Source organism: Phoca vitulina, unplaced genomic scaffold, assembly GCF_004348235.1.
Source record: "Phoca vitulina isolate PV1807 unplaced genomic scaffold, GSC_HSeal_1.0 scaffold12, whole genome shotgun sequence".
Taxonomy (NCBI): domain Eukaryota; kingdom Metazoa; phylum Chordata; class Mammalia; order Carnivora; family Phocidae; genus Phoca; species Phoca vitulina.
In genome coordinates, this window is record NW_022589715.1 from 48,641,275 (window position 1) to 48,664,465 (window position 23,191).

The window sequence follows — 23,191 nt, forward strand, 5'->3', positions numbered from 1 at the left end:
TAAAAGTGGTGAGAGTGGACATACTTGCCTTGTTTCTGACCTTAGGGGAAATGCTCTCAGGTTTTCCCCATTTAGGATGATGTTAGCTGTAGGTTTTTCCTAAATGGCCTCTATTATGTTGCGGTATATTCCCTCTAAACCTACTTTGTTGATGGGTGTTTTGTTTGTTTGTTTGTTTTTTAATCATGAATGGATGTACTTTGTTAAGTGCTTTTTCTGCATCTACTGAATGATTATTATGGTTCTTATTCTTTCTCTTCCTGATGTGGTATATCATGTTGATTGATTTGTGAATATTGAACCACCCTTGCAACCCAGGAATAAATCCCACTTGGTTGTGGTAAATGATGTTTTTAATATATTGTTGGATTCAGTTTGTTAGTATTGTGTTGAAGGTTTTTGCATATATGTTCAAAAGAGATAGTGACCTGTAGTTCTCCTTTTTTGTGGGGTCTTTATCTGGTTTTAGTATCAGGGTAATGCTGGCCTCATAGAATGAATTTGGAAGTTTTCCTTTTCTAGTTTTTGGAATAGTTTGAGAAGAATATGTATGAACTCTTCTTTAAATGTTTGGTAGAATTCACCTGTGAAGCCTTCTGGTCCTGGACTTTTCTTTGTTCATTTTTTGATTACTGATTCAGTTTCATTGCTGGTTATCAGTCTGTTCAAATTTTTTATTTCTTCCTGTTTCAGTTTTGGTAGGTTATATGTTTCTAGGAATTTGTCCATTTCTTCTAGGTTGTCCAATTTGGCATATAATTTTTCATAATATTCTCTTAAAATTGTTTGTATTTCTGTGGTGTTTGTTGCTATTTCTTCTCTTTCATTTGTAATTTTATATATTTGGGTCCTTTCTCTTGATAAGTCTGGCTAGAGGTTTATCAATTTTATTGATTTTTCCCCCCCCCAAAGAACCAGCTCCTCATTTCATTGACCTATTTCTATTGGGTTTTTTTTGTTTTATGTTTTTTAGTTTCTGTATCACTTATTTCTGCTCTGATCTTTTATTATTTCCTTCATTCTGCTGGGTTTTTGTGGTTTTTTTTTTTAAGATTTATTTATTTGGGAGAGGGAGAGAGAGTCTCAAGCAGACTCCTCCCTGAGTGCAGAGCCAGACACAGGGCTTGATCTCATGACCCTGAGATCACCACCTGAGCCGAAACCAAGAGTTGGATGCCCAACCAACTGTGCCACCCAGGTGCTCCACCTTCTGCTGGTTTTAGATTTTGTTCTTCATTTTCTTTTTATTCTTCTTTTTTTCAATGAACTTTTAAAAAAATTTTTTTTATTATGTTAGTCACTATACGTGACATCATTAGTTTTTGATGTAGTGTTCCATGATTGTTTGCTGTATATTGTATAACACCCAGTGCTCCATTCAATACGTGCCCTCTTTAATACCCATCACCAGGCTAACCCATCCCCCCACCCCCCACCCCTCTAGAACCCCCAGTTTGTTTCTCAGAGTCCATAGTCTCTCATGGTTCATCTCCCCCTCCCGATTTCCCCCCCTTCATTTTTCCCTTCCTACTATCTTCTTTTTTTTTTTTTATTTAAACATATAATGTATTATTTGTTTCAGAGGTACAGGTCTGTGATTCATCAGTCTTACACAATTCACAGCACTCACCATAGCACATACCCTCCCCAATGTCTATCACCCAGCCACCCCATCCCTCCCACCCCCCACCACTCCAGCAACCCTCAGTTTGTTTCCTGAGATTAAGAATTCCTTATATCAGTGAGATCATATGATACATGTCTTTCTCTGATTGACTTATTTTGCTTAGTATAATACCCTCTAGTTCCATCCATGTCGTTGCAAATAGCAAGATTTCGTGTTTTTTGATGGCTGCATAATACTCCGTTGTATATATACACCACATCTTCTTTATCCATTCATCTGTTGATGGACATCTAGGCTCTTTCCATAGTTTGGCTATTGTGGACATTGCTGCTATAAACATTGGGGTGCACATAGCCTTTCGGATCCCTACATTTGTATCTTTGGGGTGAATACCCAGTAGTGCAATTGTTGGGTCGTACGGTAGCTCCGTTTGCAACTTTTTGAGGAACCTCCATACTGTTTTCCAGAGTGGCTGCACCAGCTTGCATTCCCTCCAACAGTGTAGGAGGGTTCCCCTTTCTCCGCGTCCTTGCCAACATCTGTCATTTCTTGACTTATTAATTTTAGCCATTCTGACTGGTGTGAGGTGGTATCTCATTGAGGTTTTGATTTGGATTTCACTGATGCCAAGTGATGTTGAACATTTTTTCATGTGTCTGTTGGCCATTTGGATGTCTTTTTTGGAAAAATGTTCATGTCTTCTGCCCATTTCTTGATTGGATTCTTTGTTCTTTGGGTGTTGAGTTTGAGAAGTTCTTTATAGATTTTGGATACTAGCCCTTTATCTGATACGTCATTTGCAAATATCTTCTCCCATTCTTTCAGTTGTCTTTTGGTTTTGTTGACTGTTGCCTTTGCTGTGCAAAAGCTTTTTATCTTTTTTTTTTTTTAAGATTTTATTTGTTTATTTGACAGAGAGAGACAAAGCGAGAGAGGGAACACAAGTAGGGGGAGTGGGAGAGGGAGAAGCAGGCTCCTTGCTGAGCAGGGAGCCCGATGCGAGGCTCGATCCCAGGACCCCAGATCATGACCTGAGCTGAAGGCAGATGCTTAACAACTGAGCCACCCAGGTGCCCCAAAAGCTTTTTATCTTGATGAAGTCCCAATAGTTCATTTTTGCCCTTGCTTCTCTTGCCTTTGGTGATGTTTCTAGGAAGAAGGTGCTGCGGCTGAGGTCGAAGAGGTTGCTGCCTGTGTTCTCCTCTAGGATTTTGATGGACTCCTGTCTCACATTTAGGTCTTTCATCCATTTTGAGTCCATTTTTGTGTGTGGTGTAAGGAAATGTCCGGTTTCATTCCTCTGCATGTGGCTGTCCAATTTTCCCAGCACCATTTGTTGAAGAGATAGTCTTTTTTCCATTGGATGTTCTTTCCTGCTTTGTCGAAGATTAGTTGACCATAGAGTTGACGGTCCATTTCTGGGCTCTCTATTCTGTTCTTCTTTTTCTAGCTCCTTTAGGTGTAAAGTTAGGTTGTTTGAGATTTTTTTCTTCTTGAGGTAGGCCTATATTGCTATAAACTTTACTTTTAGAACCGCTTTTGCTGCATCCCAAAGGTTTTGAACCATTGTGTTTCCATTTGCATTTGTTTTTATGTACTTTTTTATTTCTTTTATTTCCTGATTGACCCATTTATTGCTTAGTAGCATGTTATTTAACCACCATGTATTTGTGATCTTTTCCAGACTATTTCTTGTGGTTTACTTCCAGTTTCATAGCACTGTGGTCCGAAAAAGATGCATGGTATGACTTAGATCTTTTTAAATATGTTAAGGCTTGTTTTGTGGCCTAATATGTGATCTGTTCTGGAGAATGGTCCATGTGCACTTGAAAAGAATGTGTATACTGCTGTTTTAGGATGTAATGCTCTGAATATATCTGTTAAATCCATCTAGTCCAGTGTGTCATTCAAAGACATTGTTTCCTTGTTAATTTTGTCTTTAGGTGATCTGTCCATTGATGTAAGGGGGGCATGAAAGTCCTTTGCTATTATTGTATTATTGCCGATTAGTTCCTTTATGTGTCTTATTAACTGTTTCATGTATTTGGGTGCTCCCATGTTGGGTGCATAAATATCTATAATTATTATATCTTGTTGGATTGTCTCCTTTATTATTATATAGTGTCCTTCTTTGTCTGTTACGGTCTTTAAAGTCTATTTTGTCCTTTATAAGTATTGCTACTCCAGCTTTATTTTGATATCCATTTGCATGATAAATGTTTCTCCATCCCCTCGCTTTCAATCTGCAGGTGTTTTTAGGTCTAAAATGAGTTTCCTGGGGCGCCTGGGTGGCTCAGTTGGTTAAGCGACTGCCTTCGGCTCAGGTCATGATCCTGGAGTCCCTGGATCGAGTCCCGCATTGGGCTCCCTGCTCGGCAGGGAGTCTGCTTCTCCCTCTGACCCTCCCCACTCTCATGTGCTCTCTCTCATTCTCTTTCTCTCAAATAAATAAATAAAATCTTTAAAAAAAAAAATAAAATAAAATGAGTTTCCTGTAGGCAGCATTTAGATGAGTCTTGTTTTTTATCTGTTCTGTCACCCTAGATCTTTTGATTGGAGCATTTAGTCCATTTACATTCAAAGTAATTATTGATAGGTATGTACTTATTGCCATTTTATTACTTGTTTTATGGTTTGTTTTCTGCAGTTTTTCTCTGATCCTTTCTTCCCTTTCTCTCTCTCATCATTCAGCAATACAGTGATGTATTTGGATTTCTTTCTCTTTATTATTTGCATGTTTATGAATGGTTTTTGATTTGTGGTTACCATTAGATTTTTATATAACCTCTGCTGCATATAGCTAAAGTCTATATTAAGTTGATGGTCATTTAAGTTTGAACCATTCTTTACTCCTCTCCTCCCCAAGTTAGGTATATGGTGTCATATTTTACATCTTTTATTTTGTGAGTTCATTTTATTGCTTTTGTGCTTCCTATGGTCATGCTTTTCTTTTTTTTTTTATTTATTTGACAGAAAGATAGCGAGAGAGGGAACACAAGCAGGGGGAGTGGGAGAGGGAGAAGCAGGCTTCCCGCTGAGCAGGTCATGACCTGAGCCGAAGGCAGACACTTAACGACTGAGCCACCTAGGTGCCCCCATGCTGTCTTTTTTGATCTTTCCTTTTCACTCAAAGAATCCCCCTTAAGATTTCTTGCACAGCTGGTTTAGTGGTCATAAACTCCTTGTTTTTGTTTGTCTTGAAAACACTTTATCTCTCTTTCCATTCTGAATGATAGCCTTGCTGGGTAGAGTATTCTTGGCTGCAAGTTTTTCCCATTCAGCACTTTGAATACATCATGTCACTCGTTTCTGGCTTGGAAGGTTTCTGCTGAAAAACCCACTGATAGCTTTATGGGGTTTCCTTTGTATGTAACAGTCTTCTTTTGTCTTGCTGCTTTTATTTATTTTTAAGTTTTATTTATTTATTCGAGAGAGGGAACACAAGCAGGGAGAGTGGGAGAGGGAGAAGCAGGCTCCCCGCTGAGCAGGGAGCCTGATGCAGGCCTCAATCCCAGGACCCTGGGGTCATGACCTGAGCCGAAGGCAGACGCTCAACAACTGAGCCACCCAGGTGTCCCTTGTCTTGCTGGTTTTTTTTGGTTTTTTGGGTTTTTTTAAAGATTTAATTTATTTATTTGACAGAGAGGGAACACAAGCAAGGGGAGTGGGAGAGGGAGAAGCAGGCTTCCTGCCCAGCAGAGAGCCTGATGTGGGGCTCGATCCCAGGACCCTGGGATCATGACCTGAGCCGAAGGCAGACGCTTAACGACTGAGCCACCCAGGCGCCACTGTCTTGCTGTTTTTAATATTTTTTTCTTTACCACTGTATTTCATCATTTTAATTATAGTATGTCTTGGTATGGATCTGCTTTTGTTGATTTTCATTGGGGGTTCTCTTTGCCTCCTGGATCTGGATATCTGTTTCCTTCCCCAGATTAGGGAAGTTTTCAGCTATTATTTCTTTTTTTTTTATTTTTTTATTTTTTAAAGATTTTATTTATTTGTTTGACAGAGAGAGACACAGCGAGAGAGGGAACACAAGCAGGGGAGGTGGGAGAGGGAGAAGCAGGCTTCCCGCCGAGCAGGGAGCCCAATGCGGGGCTCGATCCCAGGACCCTGGGATCATGACCTGAGCTGAAGGCAGACGCATAACGACTGAGCCACCCAGGCGCCCCTCAGCTATTATTTCTTCAAATCAGTTCTCTGCCCCCTTTTTTCTCTCTTCTTCTAGGACTCCTATAATAGGAATGTTACTATGTTTGATGGAGTCACTAAGTTCCCTAAGTCTCTTCTTATTTTGCATAATTCTTTTTTCTCTCATTTACTCATCCTGATTACATTACTCTGTCCTCTAGGTCATTAATTCATTCCTCTGCTTATTCCAGCCTCTTGTTCATTCATTCCATCAAGTGTGTGTCTCATTTCGTTTATTGAGCCCTTTATCTCTGCTATGTTATTCCTTACCTCTTTGTTAATTGTTTCATTTATCTCTTCCACTCTATTCTCAAGTCCAGTGAGTATTCTTATGATCATTGCTTTAAATTTTTCATAAGGCATGTTACTTATATCTGTTTTCGCTTAGATCTCTGGCTGTGGCCTTGTCCTGTTCTTTCATTTGGGACAAATTCCTATCTTCTCATTTTGTCTAGTTTCTGTGCCTATCTCTGTGTATTAGGAAAGTCAGCTATGTCTCCTGTTGTTGAGGGTAATGGCTTTATGAAGAAGAGGTCCTGTCGTGCCCTGCAGTGTATTTTCCCCTGTTCCTGAGGGCCTGAGACTTCCAGGAGTGTCTCCAGTGGAACATCATGTCTTTAATTTATTCTGTATCCTTTGTCTCTTCATTCCCTGACCTCCCAACCTGTAGTACCTATTAGGCCTTGTTATAATGTTTTGAGTCATCAACACATGGAATCAAATACTACATTATATACTAGGTTCTACTTAAAGAAAATTTTATAGATCGGAGTCTTTCATGAACTAGGTAATACTGATTAATATGCATAGACAGTGTCAATCACAAAGGACAAAATCTTCAAGCAAACTGGATTATAAAGTATTTCTGTATGTAACATTTCAGTAGGCACTTGACTAAAAGGCTTTTTTAAACTCAATCTGAGCAACAGAAATGTAAAATCCTTAATATATTTGCCTCCTATCCTTGGTCATCATATCATCAGTTTTTCCTGGTAATTTTTTTTTTTTCCACAAAAAGAAGTAATGATATTTTAATTGGTTATGATATTTAAGCAAATTGGGAAATTTTTTTTTGTTCTGTACTAACATCAGTTTACATGGAGGTGTTTACATACCTGGGCCAATTTTCTTTCAGTGTGTGTGTCTTAATCATTCTTTCAGTGAAATAAATGACTATGATTTGCTGGTAGAATGCTAAAGCTGAAACTGTTTCTGTCAAGTATGTAAGAAATATCTGCATATCACCTAGCCAACTTAAAATTATTCTCAGGTGCTGTCCATTAATATACCCAGATGGTACTACAGGTTTTTCTCAGTAGGAAATGTGGCTTAAGGTATCCTTGAGATGGTTAATGCTTCTTTCCACATGAGCTGGGCAAACTTTAAGAAGTCCATAGCCATGGAACAGTTTTGTTATGGTAAAACTTTAACCTTGATCCCAGTACTTTAAGAAATACACCTGAAGAGTTTTTTTATTTATTGGAACCACTTGGTCTAAAAGTATGACCACTTACCACACGGGGCACGTGGAACCTTTTTTTTTTTTTTTAAGTTTCACCAAGGAACAGAAAAACTTGTGCCTCTGTGGACTGAGGCACTGTGTCCCCTCTTTCTGAAACCTGCTTACAAGGTGGGTAGCGGTGGTGCTTTTACCCCACTAAGGTCTCTGTTTACTCCATTTATGCTGCCAGACTTCCCAACTTTGACATGTCATGGGCTGCTTTCCAGTTCTGTGGCTTGCACTTAAATAAACCTTATCCTTGAACATAATCCTCAATCTGAGGACAGTAAATTAGGAACTCTCTTTAAGAGACATTGTGAATATATATCCTTATCGTGTTTCAGGAAGCTAGATTCTTTGGATTAATTGCTCTGTGAACATAAGCTCTTTGGCTGTAGTTTCTACAGGTTAGATGGTGCACTCTTTATGCACACAGCCCCCACCTACCCTTTTTGAATAGTGCCCACCGGTGACATTGCTGTGCCAAGACCTCTGATTTTCTAAGGAATTTGTTCTTTCTACAATTACTCAGGAAAAGAAAGGCAGTTTTCTTTTAATGTTCTAACTCTCGGCAACATTTCTTACACTCTGTCAGCCTGTTTACCAGAGTTCTTTGAAAGGTGTTAAGAGGGATGTTAGTGGCGGGCTTGAAACTGGACCCTGCTGCTCTGAGAGAATACATTTTGGTTCCTTTCCTTTTTTTCTTAAAGTTAAGAATCCTAATCATAATAGCTATGAGTCTCAGTGGATATGCCAGGAAAGGTTTTGTTCTGCACAATAGTCAGCCTGGGAGCTAAAGTTAGAAACAAACTGTAAGTGCGTTAGTGCTGCTGCGCCAGTTTGTAGCCCTGGAATAATAACTGTCATCAGTGTGGCTGTCTGGGCAGCAGGCGGAGGGCTGGGAGCAAATTAGTAAAACAGATGAGAGAGATTTCGTGATCCAGGAGAACAGAGATCTGGAGATGTGGCTGGGTTCTGGAATTAGGATTTGATTTGCTCTTTTTCTTAACCACACCCAAAATAATAATCTTTATTAAAGGAGGTATCATGTAAATCCAGAGTCATGATAAACCACTTTCCTATAATTTGTCCTTATTTTATTGGTCATCAGTGTAGAGGTCTGTTCATTTGTTACTCGAAATATATTTGTGCTGAGATAATATTTAAATGAGGCATGATGTATAGTGGATAAAAGTAAACTTGATGTCCTTATCATCTTATTTGTAGCAGACTCAGGAATTTAATTAATGATACTTAATGTCTAGATAAAGAGTAAAAATAACTTTTATTTCTTTAGCTCCCTCCTTGGGCCTGTGGATTCATAATGGATACAAATTCAGACCCGAAGAACTGCCCCTTTCAGCTTTGCTCTCCAATACGTCCCCCAAAATATTACACGTACAAGTTTGCAGAGGGCAAACTGTTTGAGGAAACTGGGCATGAAGACCCAATCACAAAGACTAGTCGTGTTTTACGTCTGGAAGCCAAAAGCAAGGTAAGTCTTTATAATCTCAACTCGAGCCCCCATCTACTGCAGGCATGCTATCTGTCAGGCACTGTGCAGTTGCTGCCGGTGTTACATTAGCATGGTTCTGTAAAGTGGATCTCACATACCCCAGTAAGACCCAAATGATTTTTAGAGGATACATGGATATTTTTTTAACTTTAATATTGATATATTTATTTATTTTTATTTTATTTTTTATTTTTTTAAAGATTTTACTTATTTTTTGACACAGAGAGAGACAGAGAGAGAGGGAACACAGCAGGGGGAGTGGGAGAGGGAGAAGCAGGCTTCCCGTGGAGCAGGGAGCCAGACGTGGGGCTCGATCCCAGGACCCTGGAATCATGACCTGAGCTGAAGGCAGACATTTAACGACTGAGCCACCCAGGTGCCCCAATATTGATATATTTATTTAACATGGATTAGAAAAAGTATAACTAGCACATATCAAGCTCTTGAGTTCACATGTTGTTTATATTTGAATTTTTAAAGTTGACTTAAATAGTCAAAGTTGGTTTCTAGTTATGGCAAAATTGCGAAGTTGGTAAGCAATTGACTAGAGTGAGCTAGACTGATACAGTCCTGCCTTCATGGAGCTTAAATCTAGCAGGGAAGATGACCGACGTTGAAGGAGTAATTGCTAATGTACTGATTGCTGCAAAGGAAGCTGTACTGAGTACAGTGGAAACATGACACAGGGACCTTCCCTAGGCTGGAGAGATCAGAGAAGACTTCTCCGAGGAAGTGATGTCTCAGGTAGGACCTCTAAGATGATTAAGAATTAAGCTAGAGAGGTGCCTGGGTGGCTTAGTTGGTTAAGTGGCTACCTTTGGCTCAGGTCATGATCCCAGGGTCCTGGGATTGAGCCCCGCATCGGGCTCTCTACTCAGCAGGGAGCCTGCTTCTCCCTCTTCCTCTGCCCCTCCTCCAGCTTGTGCTCTCTCTCTCTCTCACTCTCTGTCTCTCAAATAAATAAATAAAATCTTTAAAAACAGAAAAAAAGAATTAAGCTAGAAAGGGGACAGGAGGAATCCATTTTGTGTGGAGGCCCTAAATTGAGGGAGAAATGGTGCATTCAAGAAGTATAAAAGAGGGGGCTGCCTGACTGGCTCAGTCGGAAGAGCCCAAGACTGTTGATCCTCAGGGTCCTGAGTTTGAGCCCCACGTTGGGTGTAGAGCTTACTTAAATAAAATTTAAAGAAAGAAGTATAAAGAAGGGCATTACGGCCAAAGTATAGTGTAAAAGAGGGAAGACAGGAGAGTGAAAAGTAGAAAAGAAAGTTTGTACAAGTGAGGAATAAATTAATAAACTGTGGCCTTGGATTTAAGGAATTTTCAGACCTTAGCATACCAAACAACAGATAATTTCATATGTGCTGGCAGTGGATTGTGACAAAGCCTTTTGTCTTCATGAATTTTTTTAACTCATTGATTTTCTTTTAATAACTTTAAATATGTATTTTTCAATAATTTTTTAGAAGAAATGCAAAAATGCAGAATGTGTAAAGTTTAGATGACTACTTTCAGTTCCATTTGCTGCTGCTGTACTTTTTAGATATAATTATTGTTTACCATTTAGTGTATTACCATCCAGATTTTTGTGTTTTGTTTTTTGTCAACAAATACACGTTTAGGTTTTGTTCCACTTTAGAAATGTGGGATTATACCAGTCTTTCAAAATGTTGTAGTTATCATACCCCAAATGGGAAGAACAGTGAAGCTAGTTCTTGGGGAACCCAGGGATGCTATATGAATTAGGGAAGAAGGGAGAAAGTGCTCAGTGGAAGCTACTATTTTTTTTTTTTAAGGTTTATTTATTATTTTAGAGAGAGAGAGAGTGCATGCGGAGAGGCGGGGTGGGGCAGAGGGAGAGAGAGAATCTCAAGCAAACTCCATGCTGAGCAGGGAGCCCACCACAGGGCTCAGTCTCACGACCCTGAGATCATGACCTGAGCCGAAATCAAGAGTCGGACGCTTGGGGCACCTGGTTGGCTCAGTCATTAAGCGTCTGCCTTTGGCTCAGGTCGTGATCCCAGGGTCCTGGGATCGAGCCCCGCATCAGGCTCCCTGCTCGGCGGGAAGCCTGCTTCTCCCTCTCCCCCTGCTTGTGTTCCCTCTCTCGCTGTGTCTCTCTCTGTCAAATAAATAAATAAAATCTTTAAAAAAAAAAAAAAGAGTCGAACGCTTAACCAACTGAGCCACCCAGGCACCCTGCTGCTATAACTTTCCACAGGCATTTTTGCACTGCTGATGAACTCAGATCCAGCCCGTCACCTCTTCTTTTTCGTAAGTTTTCAACCAGCACGTTTTTCTCTGATTGATTTAAGTTGGGGAGATGAAAAGACAAAGATAATTTATAGAAATTAATCTACCTCATTTTATAAGAATGAATGAATCTGAGAAGTGAAACTCCAGTTACACTCGGAACAAGCTGAGTGTGATAAGGAATGATGAAAGATTGCCTCCTTATTTGATAATATTCCAGTGCCCAAAGTTAAGTTTTCACAATGAGAATGAAAAAAATAGGGAGAGTGGCTTGGTTATATTATTTTCCTTTTATTATTCTCTCTCATTTTATGTAAACTAGCACTGTTTCACTAGTTTCTGTAAGGGTGAGAACCAACTTCTCTGCCCTTTTTCTATGAAAGGAAGATCAGAAGTAGTTCAGATTATGTTAATTTTGTCCTGACATGCCTAGTTTCAGTCAGTTTGTGATTAATGAATGTGAACTACACTGGGGAATAGTTAAACTAGCCCTAAAGTAATTTAGATGTTAAAATTTATAAAACTTAAACCACTATTAAACATTTTAAAAATAAAGGTAGGCCTTTGAAGAGGATGAGGGTGGATGTCAGTAGTGGTCAGTAAGAAATTCTGGTGCTAATGGTTGAGGACTGCCTATAGCGGACAGAAAATTGAGCTGTTAAAACTTTAATCAGCATGTTTGTAAATATTCAAAGATGAGCAATGTCAGTATCTAGCCATAGGTATAGGAAGAATGCTGTGCTGGTGTGTCTAACCTTGATAGGTATATATTGACTTAGCTTGACAGAAAAAAGTTACAGTAATGGTAGTGAAAAACTTAAAATCACTTTACTGTCATGAAAAGCTGCATTGAATAAACTGTTTTCAAGCCAGAGTCTTACTGCTCTTTTCTAGTTCATATTACAGGTCAGCAGTATAGCTGAAAATGGGGACGAACCATGATGTATTTTTTTTTCTTTTTTTTTTTTAATTTTATTTTATTATGTTAATCACCATACATTACATCATTAGTTTTTGATGTAGTGTTCCATGATTCATTGTTTGTGCATAACACCCAGTGCTCCATGCAGTACGTGCCCTCCTCAATACCCATCACCAGGCTAATCCATCCTCCCACCCCCCTCCCCTCTAGAACCCTCAGTTTGTTTCTCAGAGTCCATAGTCTCTCATGGTTCATCTCCCCCTCCGATTTCCCCCCCTTCATTTTTCCCTTCCTACTATTTTCTTTCTTTTCATGATGTATTTTTGAAGACCATAACTCTGTTGTCTTTATTTTATTTATTTACCTATTTATTTTTAAGTAATTTCTACACCCAACATGGGATTCGAACTCAGAACCCTGAGATCAAGAGTCACATGTTCCACTGACTGAGCCAGCCAAGCACCTCTCTGTTGCCTTAATTAAATGAAGTTTGTGCTCAACATCAATAAGTAATGCATAAAACCAGGGATAGCTGTTTTAAAAGACTCTTACTTACATGCATAATAACTCTTCATTTCCAGGATGGAAAATCAGTGCCAATGACCATTTTCCACAAAACGGATTCTGAGGACTTACAAAAGAAACCTCTCCTGGTACATGTATATGGAGCTTATGGAATGGATTTAAAAATGAATTTCAGACCTGAAAGGCGGGTGTTGGTAGACGATGGATGGATATTAGCATATTGCCATGTTCGGTGAGTCAACATTTCACCTGGCATATGAGTGCTAGGACATTGTGACAGATGTCCAGCATAACAGTGTATCGGGGAACAAAGTTTATTATCTCAGTTGTGTTATGGAATTTATGTACTCCTAAACATATGCTGGTGGAAGTGGATTTAACAGACTAGTTGATAAAGGATAGATTTTTAGGACCTTGCAACAGATTTGTAGAATTGATGTACCAGTCTGGGTACTAATCTCAGTAATGTTATTATTTCCATTTAATTCTCTTGAGTTTAGGTTTTTCTAAAATAGTCTCTCAAGCTAGATCCTTTTTCCACTCTGACTTCCATTTATTTTAGCTATTTTCAAGACACAAATACTATTTTATGTTTCTGCTTAAAATCCTTCTCCACCTCCCCATCTCCAAAATAAAATCCAAACTCCTCGGTGTAGTATTTAACATCCTTGTGATCTGGCTTATCTCTGTAGTGATAGTTATCATTACTACCCAAACATGTCCTGCACTCCAGCCACATACATCCTATATATCCAGCTTTTGTTACATCCTTTCAGATGATAAACTCTTTCCCCTCTGTTCCTTTCACCTGCTGTGTCTTGATGTTTTCCCTTTCTTTGCGCTTCTGGGAACTCCTTTTCCTCCAATCCTCAGCTTAGGTATCATCTCATTCTTAAGCATTTGTTTTAGGAAGTATATACCCCTAACCTGACAGGTGGATGTTTTCTACTGCCTCTAGGATAACCTTAAATACACTTGTGTGAAAGCAGCGACCACATTGCTTGGCAGCTGTTTTCTTTCCCCCCAAAATTATGTTCTTCAGGGCAGGACATTTTTGCTTTTTTGTATTTTTAAGGCTGGCATTTAGACCAAACTGTAGCAGGCACCCAAAAAATATTTGTTGAGAGGCGCCTGACTGGCTCAGTCAGAGCATGCAACTCTTGATCTTGGGTCATAAGTTCAAGCCCTACATTGGGTGTAGAGCTTACTTTAAATGAATGAATAAAAAGAAAATGACGGTGATTCTTATTTTTTAAAAAACATTTGTTAAATCCATTTTTGACTGTTATCAGGGATTGGCAAACCTTTTCTCTAAAAAACTAAATAATAAACATTTCAGGCTTTTTTTTTTTTTTTTTTTTTTAAGATTTTTATTTATTTATTTGACAGAGACACAGTGAGAGCAGGAACACAAGCAGGGGGAACAGGAGAGGGAGAAGCAGGCTTCCCGCCGAGCAGGGAGCCCGATGCGGGGCTCGATCCCAGGACCCTGGGATCATGACCTGAGCCAAAGGCAGACGCTTAATGACTGAGCCACCCAGGCGCCCCACATTTCAGGCTTTGTAGGCCACATATGGTCTCTATTGTATATTCCTGGTTGTTTTTTATTTCTCCCAACCTTTAAAAATGTAAAAACCATTCTTAGTTCTAAGGCCATTTAAAAACAAAGCAAAACAACAACAACAATGGCCTCTGGGTAAATATTGCCCACCAGCTACAGTTTGCTGACCCTGACCTACATCATTAATATTTTTTTCCCCACTAAAAGATTTTTTTGCCCTTTAATTTCAGAGGTGGTGGTGAGTTAGGCCTCCATTGGCACGCTGATGGCCGGCTAACTAAAAAACTCAATGGCCTTGCTGACTTAGAGGCTTGCATTAAGACGCTTCATGGCCAAGGCTTTTCTCAGCCAAGTCTAACAACCCTGACTGCTTTCAGTGCTGGAGGGGTGCTTGTGGGAGCATTGTGTAATTCTAATCCAGAGCTGTTGAGAGCTGTGACTTTGGAGGTGAGTATACTCTGTTCTCTACTATGTACAGAGTGGGGAGGCATGAAATCATAGGCTACTTTAGGAAAAATATTTCTGTTACAGTTTTACCATAGCACAGGAGTATAACAAAGCTTTTAAATTTTATTTATTTATTTTTTAAAGATCTTATTTATTTATTTGACAGAGAGACAGCGAGAGAGCGAACACAAGCAGGGGGAGCGGGAGAGGGAGAAGCAGGCTTCCCCCCGAGTAGGGAGCCCGATGGGGGGCTCAATCCCAGGACCCTGGGATCATGACCTGAGCCGAAGGCAGATGCTTAACAACTGAGCTACCCAGGCACCCCGCTTTTAAAATTTAAACACAGAATTGTAGCTCTGGGAGAACTTCTAAATTTACTTTAACTACTTATCCTTTATCCTTTCTTCCTCCCTGACAGTGTTACTAATTTTTGAGAATTTCCACTGAAGGATATTAATGGCTTTTCTCATTAGTTATTTCTTATTTTTTAAAAACATTTAGAATTGGTGGAAAAGAGACAGAGCATATATGACTCACTAGTTCCAGGGAGTCAGGCAGAGCACACTGACTCTGGAGTCCACAGTGACTATTACTGCCTGTCAACATTTCAGTCCTAGATGTAGCGGCTCTCCTTTTTTAAAAAGATACTTCATTCTTAAAGATCTTTAAGGGATAGTTTTTCTGTGTTGTAATTGAAATATCTTGCTTTGATCTTAAAAAATCTCTAAAGGTGACCTTGAATGACACCACCCCCAACCCCACCCCCACAGGCAGTCAAAAACCCATGTATAACTTTGGACTCTCCAAAAACTTAACAGCTGCTATTGACCAGAAGCCTTACGAATAACATAAACAGTGGATTTTAACACATATTTTGTATGTTCTATATGTTATATACTGTATTCTTACAATAAGCTAGAGAAAAAATGTTATTAAGATGATCATAAGGAAAATAGGTTTGTTTATACAGTACTGTATGTATAGTTATTGAAAAAATCTAGGTGTAAATGGACTTTAGTATTTCAAACCTGTGTCCTTCAAGGGTCAACTGTATAGTCTTTTCCTGGTGTCCAAAATTATGAAGTGACGTTATAGCCACTCATTTCACCCTCATCATTCTGCTCCTGGTCAAACGTGCTAGAAAATAATGACTGGAATGGAGAGAGTAAATTATTTTCAGGTTTCTTTTATTCTGAGAATGTGGGGTATACACTGTAGGCTTCTATTAAGTAAATAAGTGTTAAATAATCCTGATCTATAAATCTACTTTTTTAAGTAGAAATGCTAAGTATAGAGGGAAGAAAACCTATATACAAAGATAATAATAGCAGTTACTTACAGTATAAAGAAAACACAACTTATCTGTGACTTTTAGAAATTAGGAAATAATGAGAAATGTATGTATAAGAATATTTACCCCACATTGCTTATAATAGTGAAGAAGTGGATTCAACCTAAATATCCAACAATAGAGGATTCATAGTTTTAATTAGAAGCACCAAATACTAGCTCTGATGAATTTAAGCAGAAAAGGGATTTATTAAAAGCTATTGGGTAAGGGCAGGTATAGAACCGGTCTTATAGAGGTTGCACAGCCAGAAACATGTCCAAAATATACCATAAAACTGGTCCAGTGAGGCTATCACTGCGACCGCTGCTGGGCACAAGTCACCTCATACTGCCAGAGCTGCTTCTAAAAACTCAATATAGATGTGGCACTTCTGCCAGAAGAAATTCTCCGTGGTCCCTACTTTGAGCCACAAACTTCCCATTCAAAGTTTGGAGCACATTATGTCTGATTGGGTAGACCCAAGTCATGTGGCTACTCCATGTGCTGGGAAAACTGCGAAAGGAACTGCCTCGCATTTAGCACCTCCCTAGTGAGAGGCAGGCTCTGCCTCATAAGGTTAGGGATAGTTTAAATGCAGAAAAGGAGTCCAGATGCTAAGCAGCTGGAAAGAATCGCATTTGCCCACTAGGTTAATGTTAATACAAGAGAAAGCTGAAAAGCATGTTAACAGAAGACAATAAGCTAAGTGAAAAAGGCAGCTGCCATTTTATTAAATGTTTTAACACTGGTTATAAGCCAGGGAGTTATTTTTTCTTCTTTCAGTGTGGATATTTTCTGGATTTTCTTCAATTAACATTTATTGCCTTTTTTTAAATATAAAATGTCCAACTGGTTTACTCATACTGGGTTTTTTTATTTTTAATTGTGAGAAAATAACAGAATTTAACATCTTAACCATTTTTAAGTGTACAGTTCAGTAGTGTTATATATGTTCACATTGTTGTGCAATCAATCTCCAGAACTCTTTTCATTTTGCAAAATCAAAACTCTACACTCCCTTCCCCTACCCCTCAGAACCACCATTTTACTTTCTGTCTCTATAAATTAGACTATCTATACCTCCTATAAATGGAATCATACATATTTGTCTTTCTGTAACTGGTTTATTTCACTTAGATAATGTTCCTCAAGGTCCATCCATTATCGTAGCATATGTCAGAATTTCCTTCCTAAGGCTGAATAATATTCCATTGTATCATTGTGTATATTTTGCTTATCCATTCATCCATCAGTGGACACTTGGGTTCCTAACACCTTTTGGCTGTTGTTCATCATGCTGCTGTGAATATGGGTATACTTTTCAAGACCCTGCTTTTAATTCTTTGGGATATATACCTAGGAATAGAACTGCTGGATTATATGGTAATTCTAAGTTTAGTTTTTTGAGAAACTAGCATACCATCTGCACCATTTTACATTCCCACCGACAGTGCACAAGCGTTCCAGTTTCTCTACATACTTGACAACACTTGTTATTTTTAGTTTGTTTTTTTTTTTAATGGTACCCATCCTAATGGATGTAAAGTGGTAACATTTATTGCTTTTATATAAAATACATGTATAAAGGCATCAAACTAAAAAGCTATGAAATTAGAAAATAAATTCTTTATATACACACGAAACATGATATATAAATTTACCACTTTCAGAGTCTGAAAACGTAAAGGCCAGTTATAAATCACAGGCCCTAGTTAAGGACTGATTAGTTAGTCCACCTCCTGGGAATCCACATGGCTTCTTGACCTTTGTTCTAACAACTTTTAAGTTTCTTAACAAAGTTTAAATTTCTTTGGCTTTTTTTTTTTTAGGCACCTTTCTTGGATGTTCTCAACACCATGATGGACACTACACTTCCTCTGACATTAGAAGAATTAGAAGAATGGGGGAATCCTTCATCTGATGAAAAACACAAGAACTACATAAAACGTTACTGTCCCTATCAAAATATTAAACCACAGGTAATGAAAGACAGTTCTGATACACTATCCTAAAGTGACAGAAAAAATAATCAAAAGGATACTTCACCCATGCCGAGACAGGAATTTACTAGGGCTCTAGGTTGTTTCTGCTTATTTATAATACCCAAATACCTTTCAGCTCCATCTCTGCTCATAGTCCATGTTTGTTTCAATTTAATAGTTCAGGAGAATAGATTAGCTATGGTCATGGCCTCACCAGCCAAAGAAAGGCTGTGCCAGGTACCAAGTGGTCTAGTACTATAATACTATAGATCTCTCTCAAATGAGAAGAAAATATCTAGCACCTATATCAAAAAATTGGAGGTAGTTCTTTTTCATAATCTATAAGGTAGAAAGGGACCATAGGGAATAATGTAAACTTTGCATCTATTTTCTTTCAGCATTATCCTTCCATTCACATCACGGCTTATGAAAACGATGAGCGTGTACCTCTGAAAGGAATTGTAAACTATACTGAGAAACTCAAGGAAGCCATTATGGAGCATGCTAAGGACACTGGTGAAGGTAGGAGACCACCTGTAGGCAGAGAACCTAGCTAAATGGACTATTACTACCTTCCACATACTACTCAGTAATACACTTTATGCTATAGACAACTGCCCATGATTTTGGACAAACAATTGGTTTTTTTATGTTGACTATTCAGTTGAAGCATATATAATAACTATACCTGCCTTGCCTCTTTTTGAAAGGAAATATTAAAATAAGGTAGGCAAGGCACAAAGAAAAATAAATTTAAAGATCAAATATAACTTAGAGATGTACGGTCATAAAACATTCATTTAATAATATTAATTGAGCTATTATTCTTGGAAACTTCTGAAAAAGAGATTCTAAAGCTTTTGGTCTGGAGCTTCATTCAGTGCCCAAACTAGCTGCTTTAATTTTCTTTAGATCTTTCCATTTCATTGGGTAAGAACTCTTACCTTTCTTCCTTAGCAAAACCTTTTGGGCTCAGGGAGGGAGGGACCCACATACAAGTTTTCAATCACCTTGTTTTCACCTTCATGCCTCAGACTCACCCATTGCAATAGTAGCTGTTTCCAGGTCACATGACTCTGATTCCACGGGGCCAGTCTGGCTTCCTCTTGCGTCACAACCTTCTCCATGGGACCCTACAAGTATCTTCCATCCAGTGTCCTCAGCTGCTGGTCCTTCTCCTGCTTTCTCTGTTTCAGAAGTCTGTCTTCTGCTTCCCCCCTCCCATCTCTTTCTTGGTGATGATAGTTTATGCCTTTTTCCTTCACTATTACTTTAATAGCATATGTGGGAGAAGAGGGGAGAAATGAGTCTCAAAAAAACCTAATCGTTTCATATGTTAACTCTTTTCAGGCTATCAGGCCCCCAATGTTGTGTTAGATATTCAGCCTGGAGGCAATCATGTGATTGAGGATTCTCACAAAAAGGTATGTTATCAAGCCCTTCTCAGTTGCCAGAGGCCCAAGTAGAGCTGTGCTGTAGTCAACATTCCATTGGTTGCAGCAGGGTTTATGACAGCTGCTTTGTAACTGGTCTGTGGCTGAGGCCCAGCGGGGAAGAGGAACGCTGAGTCAGTCAAGAGAAAGGGTTCCCTCTAAACACTTGTAAGTGAGCTCTGTTAAAGAAAGTAATGGAATCTTAATTGTTGGGAGCACCTTCTGCCTCTGTCCCAAATAATCAGAGTACCCTTGCCATAAATTGCTGACTTAAGGGTTAGGTGAAGATGGACAAAGAGATTTAGCACTGGAGTTTTACCACAAAGGCCCTCTGTCTAATTTTTAAAATGTGTTTCTTTTAGATCACAGCCCAAATTAAATTCTTGTACGAGGAACTTGGACTTGACAGCACCAGTGTTTTTGAGAATCTTAAGAAGTACCTAAAATTCTGAAATGCTGCATTCCAGGGGAATTGGAAACACACTGAAATATTTCATAGTCTTATTTCCAATTGGGTAAGCAAAAGTGAGATTTTTTTTTAAGTTAGTACTTTTTTAAAATTTGCTTCTCCATCCAAATTTTGTCTAGTGTACATCTCACTTGCTTATACTGTTCTCTCCATTGGTGCACATGCCCCTTAACCTAAGAAAGTAGTTTTCAAACCATAGGTTTTCAAACCATGTCCCTCAGAAGGACATGGACTTGGGGGTGAAGGAAGGATTGGTGACAGCACAACTCTCCCCCCGCTCCTTCAGAACAGCTTTGTTTTTGTCTGTTCTCATATTTTCTTTGAAAAGTTTACAAATCAAGGTCCTGCCTCTTTGCTAGTGAACGTTTTTAGACACTTCAGCAGTAAGTCATCCTCCAATTGCTATGCCTGTATTTTATGAAAAAAGAGAACATTCTTCACATTAGAATTCACCAGATCTTTCTAACAATCTGGAGTCCTAAGGTGTTCCGATCATCTCTTATATTAATGCTATCTCAGTAAAGTTACAAGTTCTACAAGCGATAATTTTATTATTTTTTAAAAACATTGGTGAACCTTTTTAAAGCCGTTACATTCAAGCTGTATTTCCCCAGCAGCATGCTGTACGTGAAGTTACTGGAAATGCTTACATAGAACAGAATGCCAGTGTCTTCGTTTCTTGCATAAAGGTGCCTAACACAAGCTGTGCAGTATGTTCAATACACTGGAATAGCATGCCTGATTGGAAACAAAACATCTGTCTCTGAAAGCTGTTTGTTGGTGAAGGAGATTTTTCGTGTTGTATTCAAGGATGAGGCCTTCTCCTTTGCCCAGTAAAATGGCATACGTATCCACTTCACTGCCTTTGTTGGTAGGATTGGTACTTAACCTTTTCCTCACTCTTGTGGGAATATTGGAAATCATTTCCTTTAGATTTACCGTTGTTGATTGTCCAAAATTCAGAACCATGAGAAAGACTCTGTCGATGCCATCCAGCTCTCTTGTGTACACGACAGAGTGGCTGTCACTCCTCAAATAGCAAAACCAGCCCCTGCTGAGGAGCAGGTCATTGGCATGAAGCAAACTTAATTCTTGATATAACTTCAGTGCTGATCTGGACTGAGTCTTTTGGACCTATTATAAAAAAAAAAAAGATTAACATAAATGTTTGATTCTAAGAGTTGTTGGGTTTTTTTTTTTTTAAATATATTTCTAGTATCAACTAGGAACTTATTTCCCAAAAAAATTTGCCTCAGTTTTGCCCCTTAAAATGACTACCAAATTGTAAGTATTGACAGGTAGATAAGAATAGTTTATTTACTGTTGAGAGAGACTGCAAATGCAGGGAGTCATTGTTTGCTCAGTCCTCTGCTACATCTTGGCCAGAGATGATGAGGGACCAGATTTGACTCCACTTTAGGAATTCCAAAGCGAATGTCCATGTCTAAGTTATCTGGTGTTTAATGTGCCTAAATACGTATGCTACACTGTAACTGGCAGAAAAGCAGCCACTGTGGCCATGGACTCTCAGGGCCTCTCTGTTCTCTTTTGTGGAAATGTGGGTTGCTTTAACTTCAGCAGACATACGTTCCTTGCATGGTGAACAGAAAGTTGCAAAAAAGGATGCAAAGCAAAATGCTGCCTAAAGGGAAAGTTAAAGATCGTACTTCTTTAATGTGTGTCCATTAAGATTGGGCTTTATTTCACAGCTATATAAAACATACACAATTTAATGTTGTGTTTTCCTTTAACATTTCAGGCATCTTCTCCTGTTATTATGTTAAAATGTCATTTTAAAATGACAGGATAATATTCTATTGGATGGATATATACCATACTTAACCATCTCTCTCATTTCAGCTTTCTAATATTTTCTCATTTTTAGTGCCTCCCCCCATATCTGGGTTATTTATTTAGGATAGAAAGACAATTACTATGTCAAAGAGTATGGACACTTGATACATAATGCCAAATTAGTCTTCGTAAGAGCTGTTGCCAAGTCAGTGGTAGTGTTCATTTCCTTGGACCCTGTTGACTGCGGTGGTGGTGGCTGTTGTTGGGGTTATCGTCGTCGTTTGGGGGCAGGGGCCTAATGTGTGGTCTTCAGTGAACATCTGAATATTTGAAAAAAATGTTTATTCTCTGTTATCAGGTACAAAGGTATTTATGGTACATGTATATGATATATGTATATGACTTGTCAAATTACTATTAACATTTTCTGTAGCCTTAGATAATGCATGGAAAAGCATAGTTCAGTGCCACTCACAAAGAAGTGCCCAGTAAGTGTTAACTATTATTTGTGTCTATTTCCTGAAAGTATGTTGACCTGTCTCTCTGTAATTGTGGATCTGTCAGTTTCTCTTGGCATTTCCCATAGTACTTGTTTTATAAACTTTGGAGCTATTGTTAGATGCATAGATTCATGACTTGTAGTGGAATGTTCTTTTATCAGTTTTTGAAAATTGCATTTCTCTCATAACGCTTTTCGTATTGAATTCTATTTTGTCTGCTATTAAATATTTCCACACCCACTTTTTGTAACTGTATTTTTCTAATAGGAAATGCATGCACACAGTATACAATAAGGTTTTTCTTAACACCGTCCTCTAGCTTTTCACTTCCTCTCTCAGAAATGGACACTATTACTGTTTATGTATGATACATTTTATGCCTATGCAAACATATGTAGGTATACTTTTCATTATACAAATAGTGGCATGATACCATTATGGACACCATTTCTTATTTAGTACATGTTAGAGATGTCTCATAATATCAGTGCATTCTTTTTAAAAGCTGCATACTAGTCCATTGTATAAATTATATAAATTAACCGTAACTGATTCAGCTGACTTTCTGTTGGTAAGATACTTAAATCATTTCCAGAGTCATCTGCTATTAAAAACAATGCTGTGGTAGAGCTCTTGAATATTTATCATTTTCCACATATGCAGGTATTCCCAGAATGAAATTACTAGGGCAAAAGGTTATATGCATTTTTTTGATAGCTATAGCCAGGTGGCAGTCTTTCATTTTTTTAATATTTTGTTTTAGCTATGTCTCTTCTGTTGGATTAAACTCTCAGATTAAAATAACAAGACAAAATCTGACATAAGAGAGTTTTTATCTTCTAACAGGTGAATTTAATTTATATTTGTGATTACCATATGTTCAGACATAATCCTACAGCCCTCTTTTAGCTTTTATTTATAATTGTACTATTGTTTTCATCAAATTGATTTGATGTAATATTTTTCCTTCTAATGTTCTCTGAAAATTACACCCTTAAAATTGTAATGCCCATTTTAAAATATACTTTTCTTGACATTTGGAGCAATGCTGTCCAACAGAACTTCCTGCAATGCTGGAAGTGTTCAGTATCTGTGCTGTCTAAATAGTCTTAGTGGTGAATGGCTAAAAGGCAGCTC

General features: G+C 38.4%; 2 protein-coding genes across 5 annotated transcripts in view; one reads left to right on the forward strand and one right to left on the reverse strand.

The window, feature by feature from the left end:
• Positions 1 to 23,191, forward strand: part of PREPL (prolyl endopeptidase like) — a 64,661-nt gene that overhangs the window by 34,066 nt on the left and 7,404 nt on the right. For 3 of the 4 annotated variants that reach the window (XM_032411067.1, XM_032411065.1, XM_032411066.1), the window contains 7 exons: positions 8,620 to 8,817; positions 12,595 to 12,770; positions 14,330 to 14,546; positions 17,706 to 17,855; positions 18,257 to 18,380; positions 19,209 to 19,282; positions 19,654 to 20,913. In XM_032411067.1, the coding sequence (XP_032266958.1) occupies positions 8,620 to 8,817; positions 12,595 to 12,770; positions 14,330 to 14,546; positions 17,706 to 17,855; positions 18,257 to 18,380; positions 19,209 to 19,282; positions 19,654 to 19,743 (1,029 nt within the window). In that variant the 3' untranslated portion in view covers positions 19,744 to 20,913. Of the gene's footprint in view, positions 1 to 8,619; positions 8,818 to 12,594; positions 12,771 to 14,329; positions 14,547 to 17,705; positions 17,856 to 18,256; positions 18,381 to 19,208; positions 19,283 to 19,653; positions 20,914 to 23,191 lie in introns of those variants that run through there. The other variant, XR_004300325.1, reaches the window with a different exon arrangement.
• The window catches only part of SLC3A1 (solute carrier family 3 member 1), a 33,168-nt gene continuing 30,405 nt past the window's right edge, over positions 20,429 to 23,191 (reverse strand). The window contains exon 10 of the mRNA XM_032411071.1: positions 20,429 to 20,894. Within this exon, the coding sequence (XP_032266962.1) occupies positions 20,454 to 20,894 (441 nt within the window). The 3' untranslated portion in view covers positions 20,429 to 20,453. The remainder of the gene's footprint in view (positions 20,895 to 23,191) is intronic.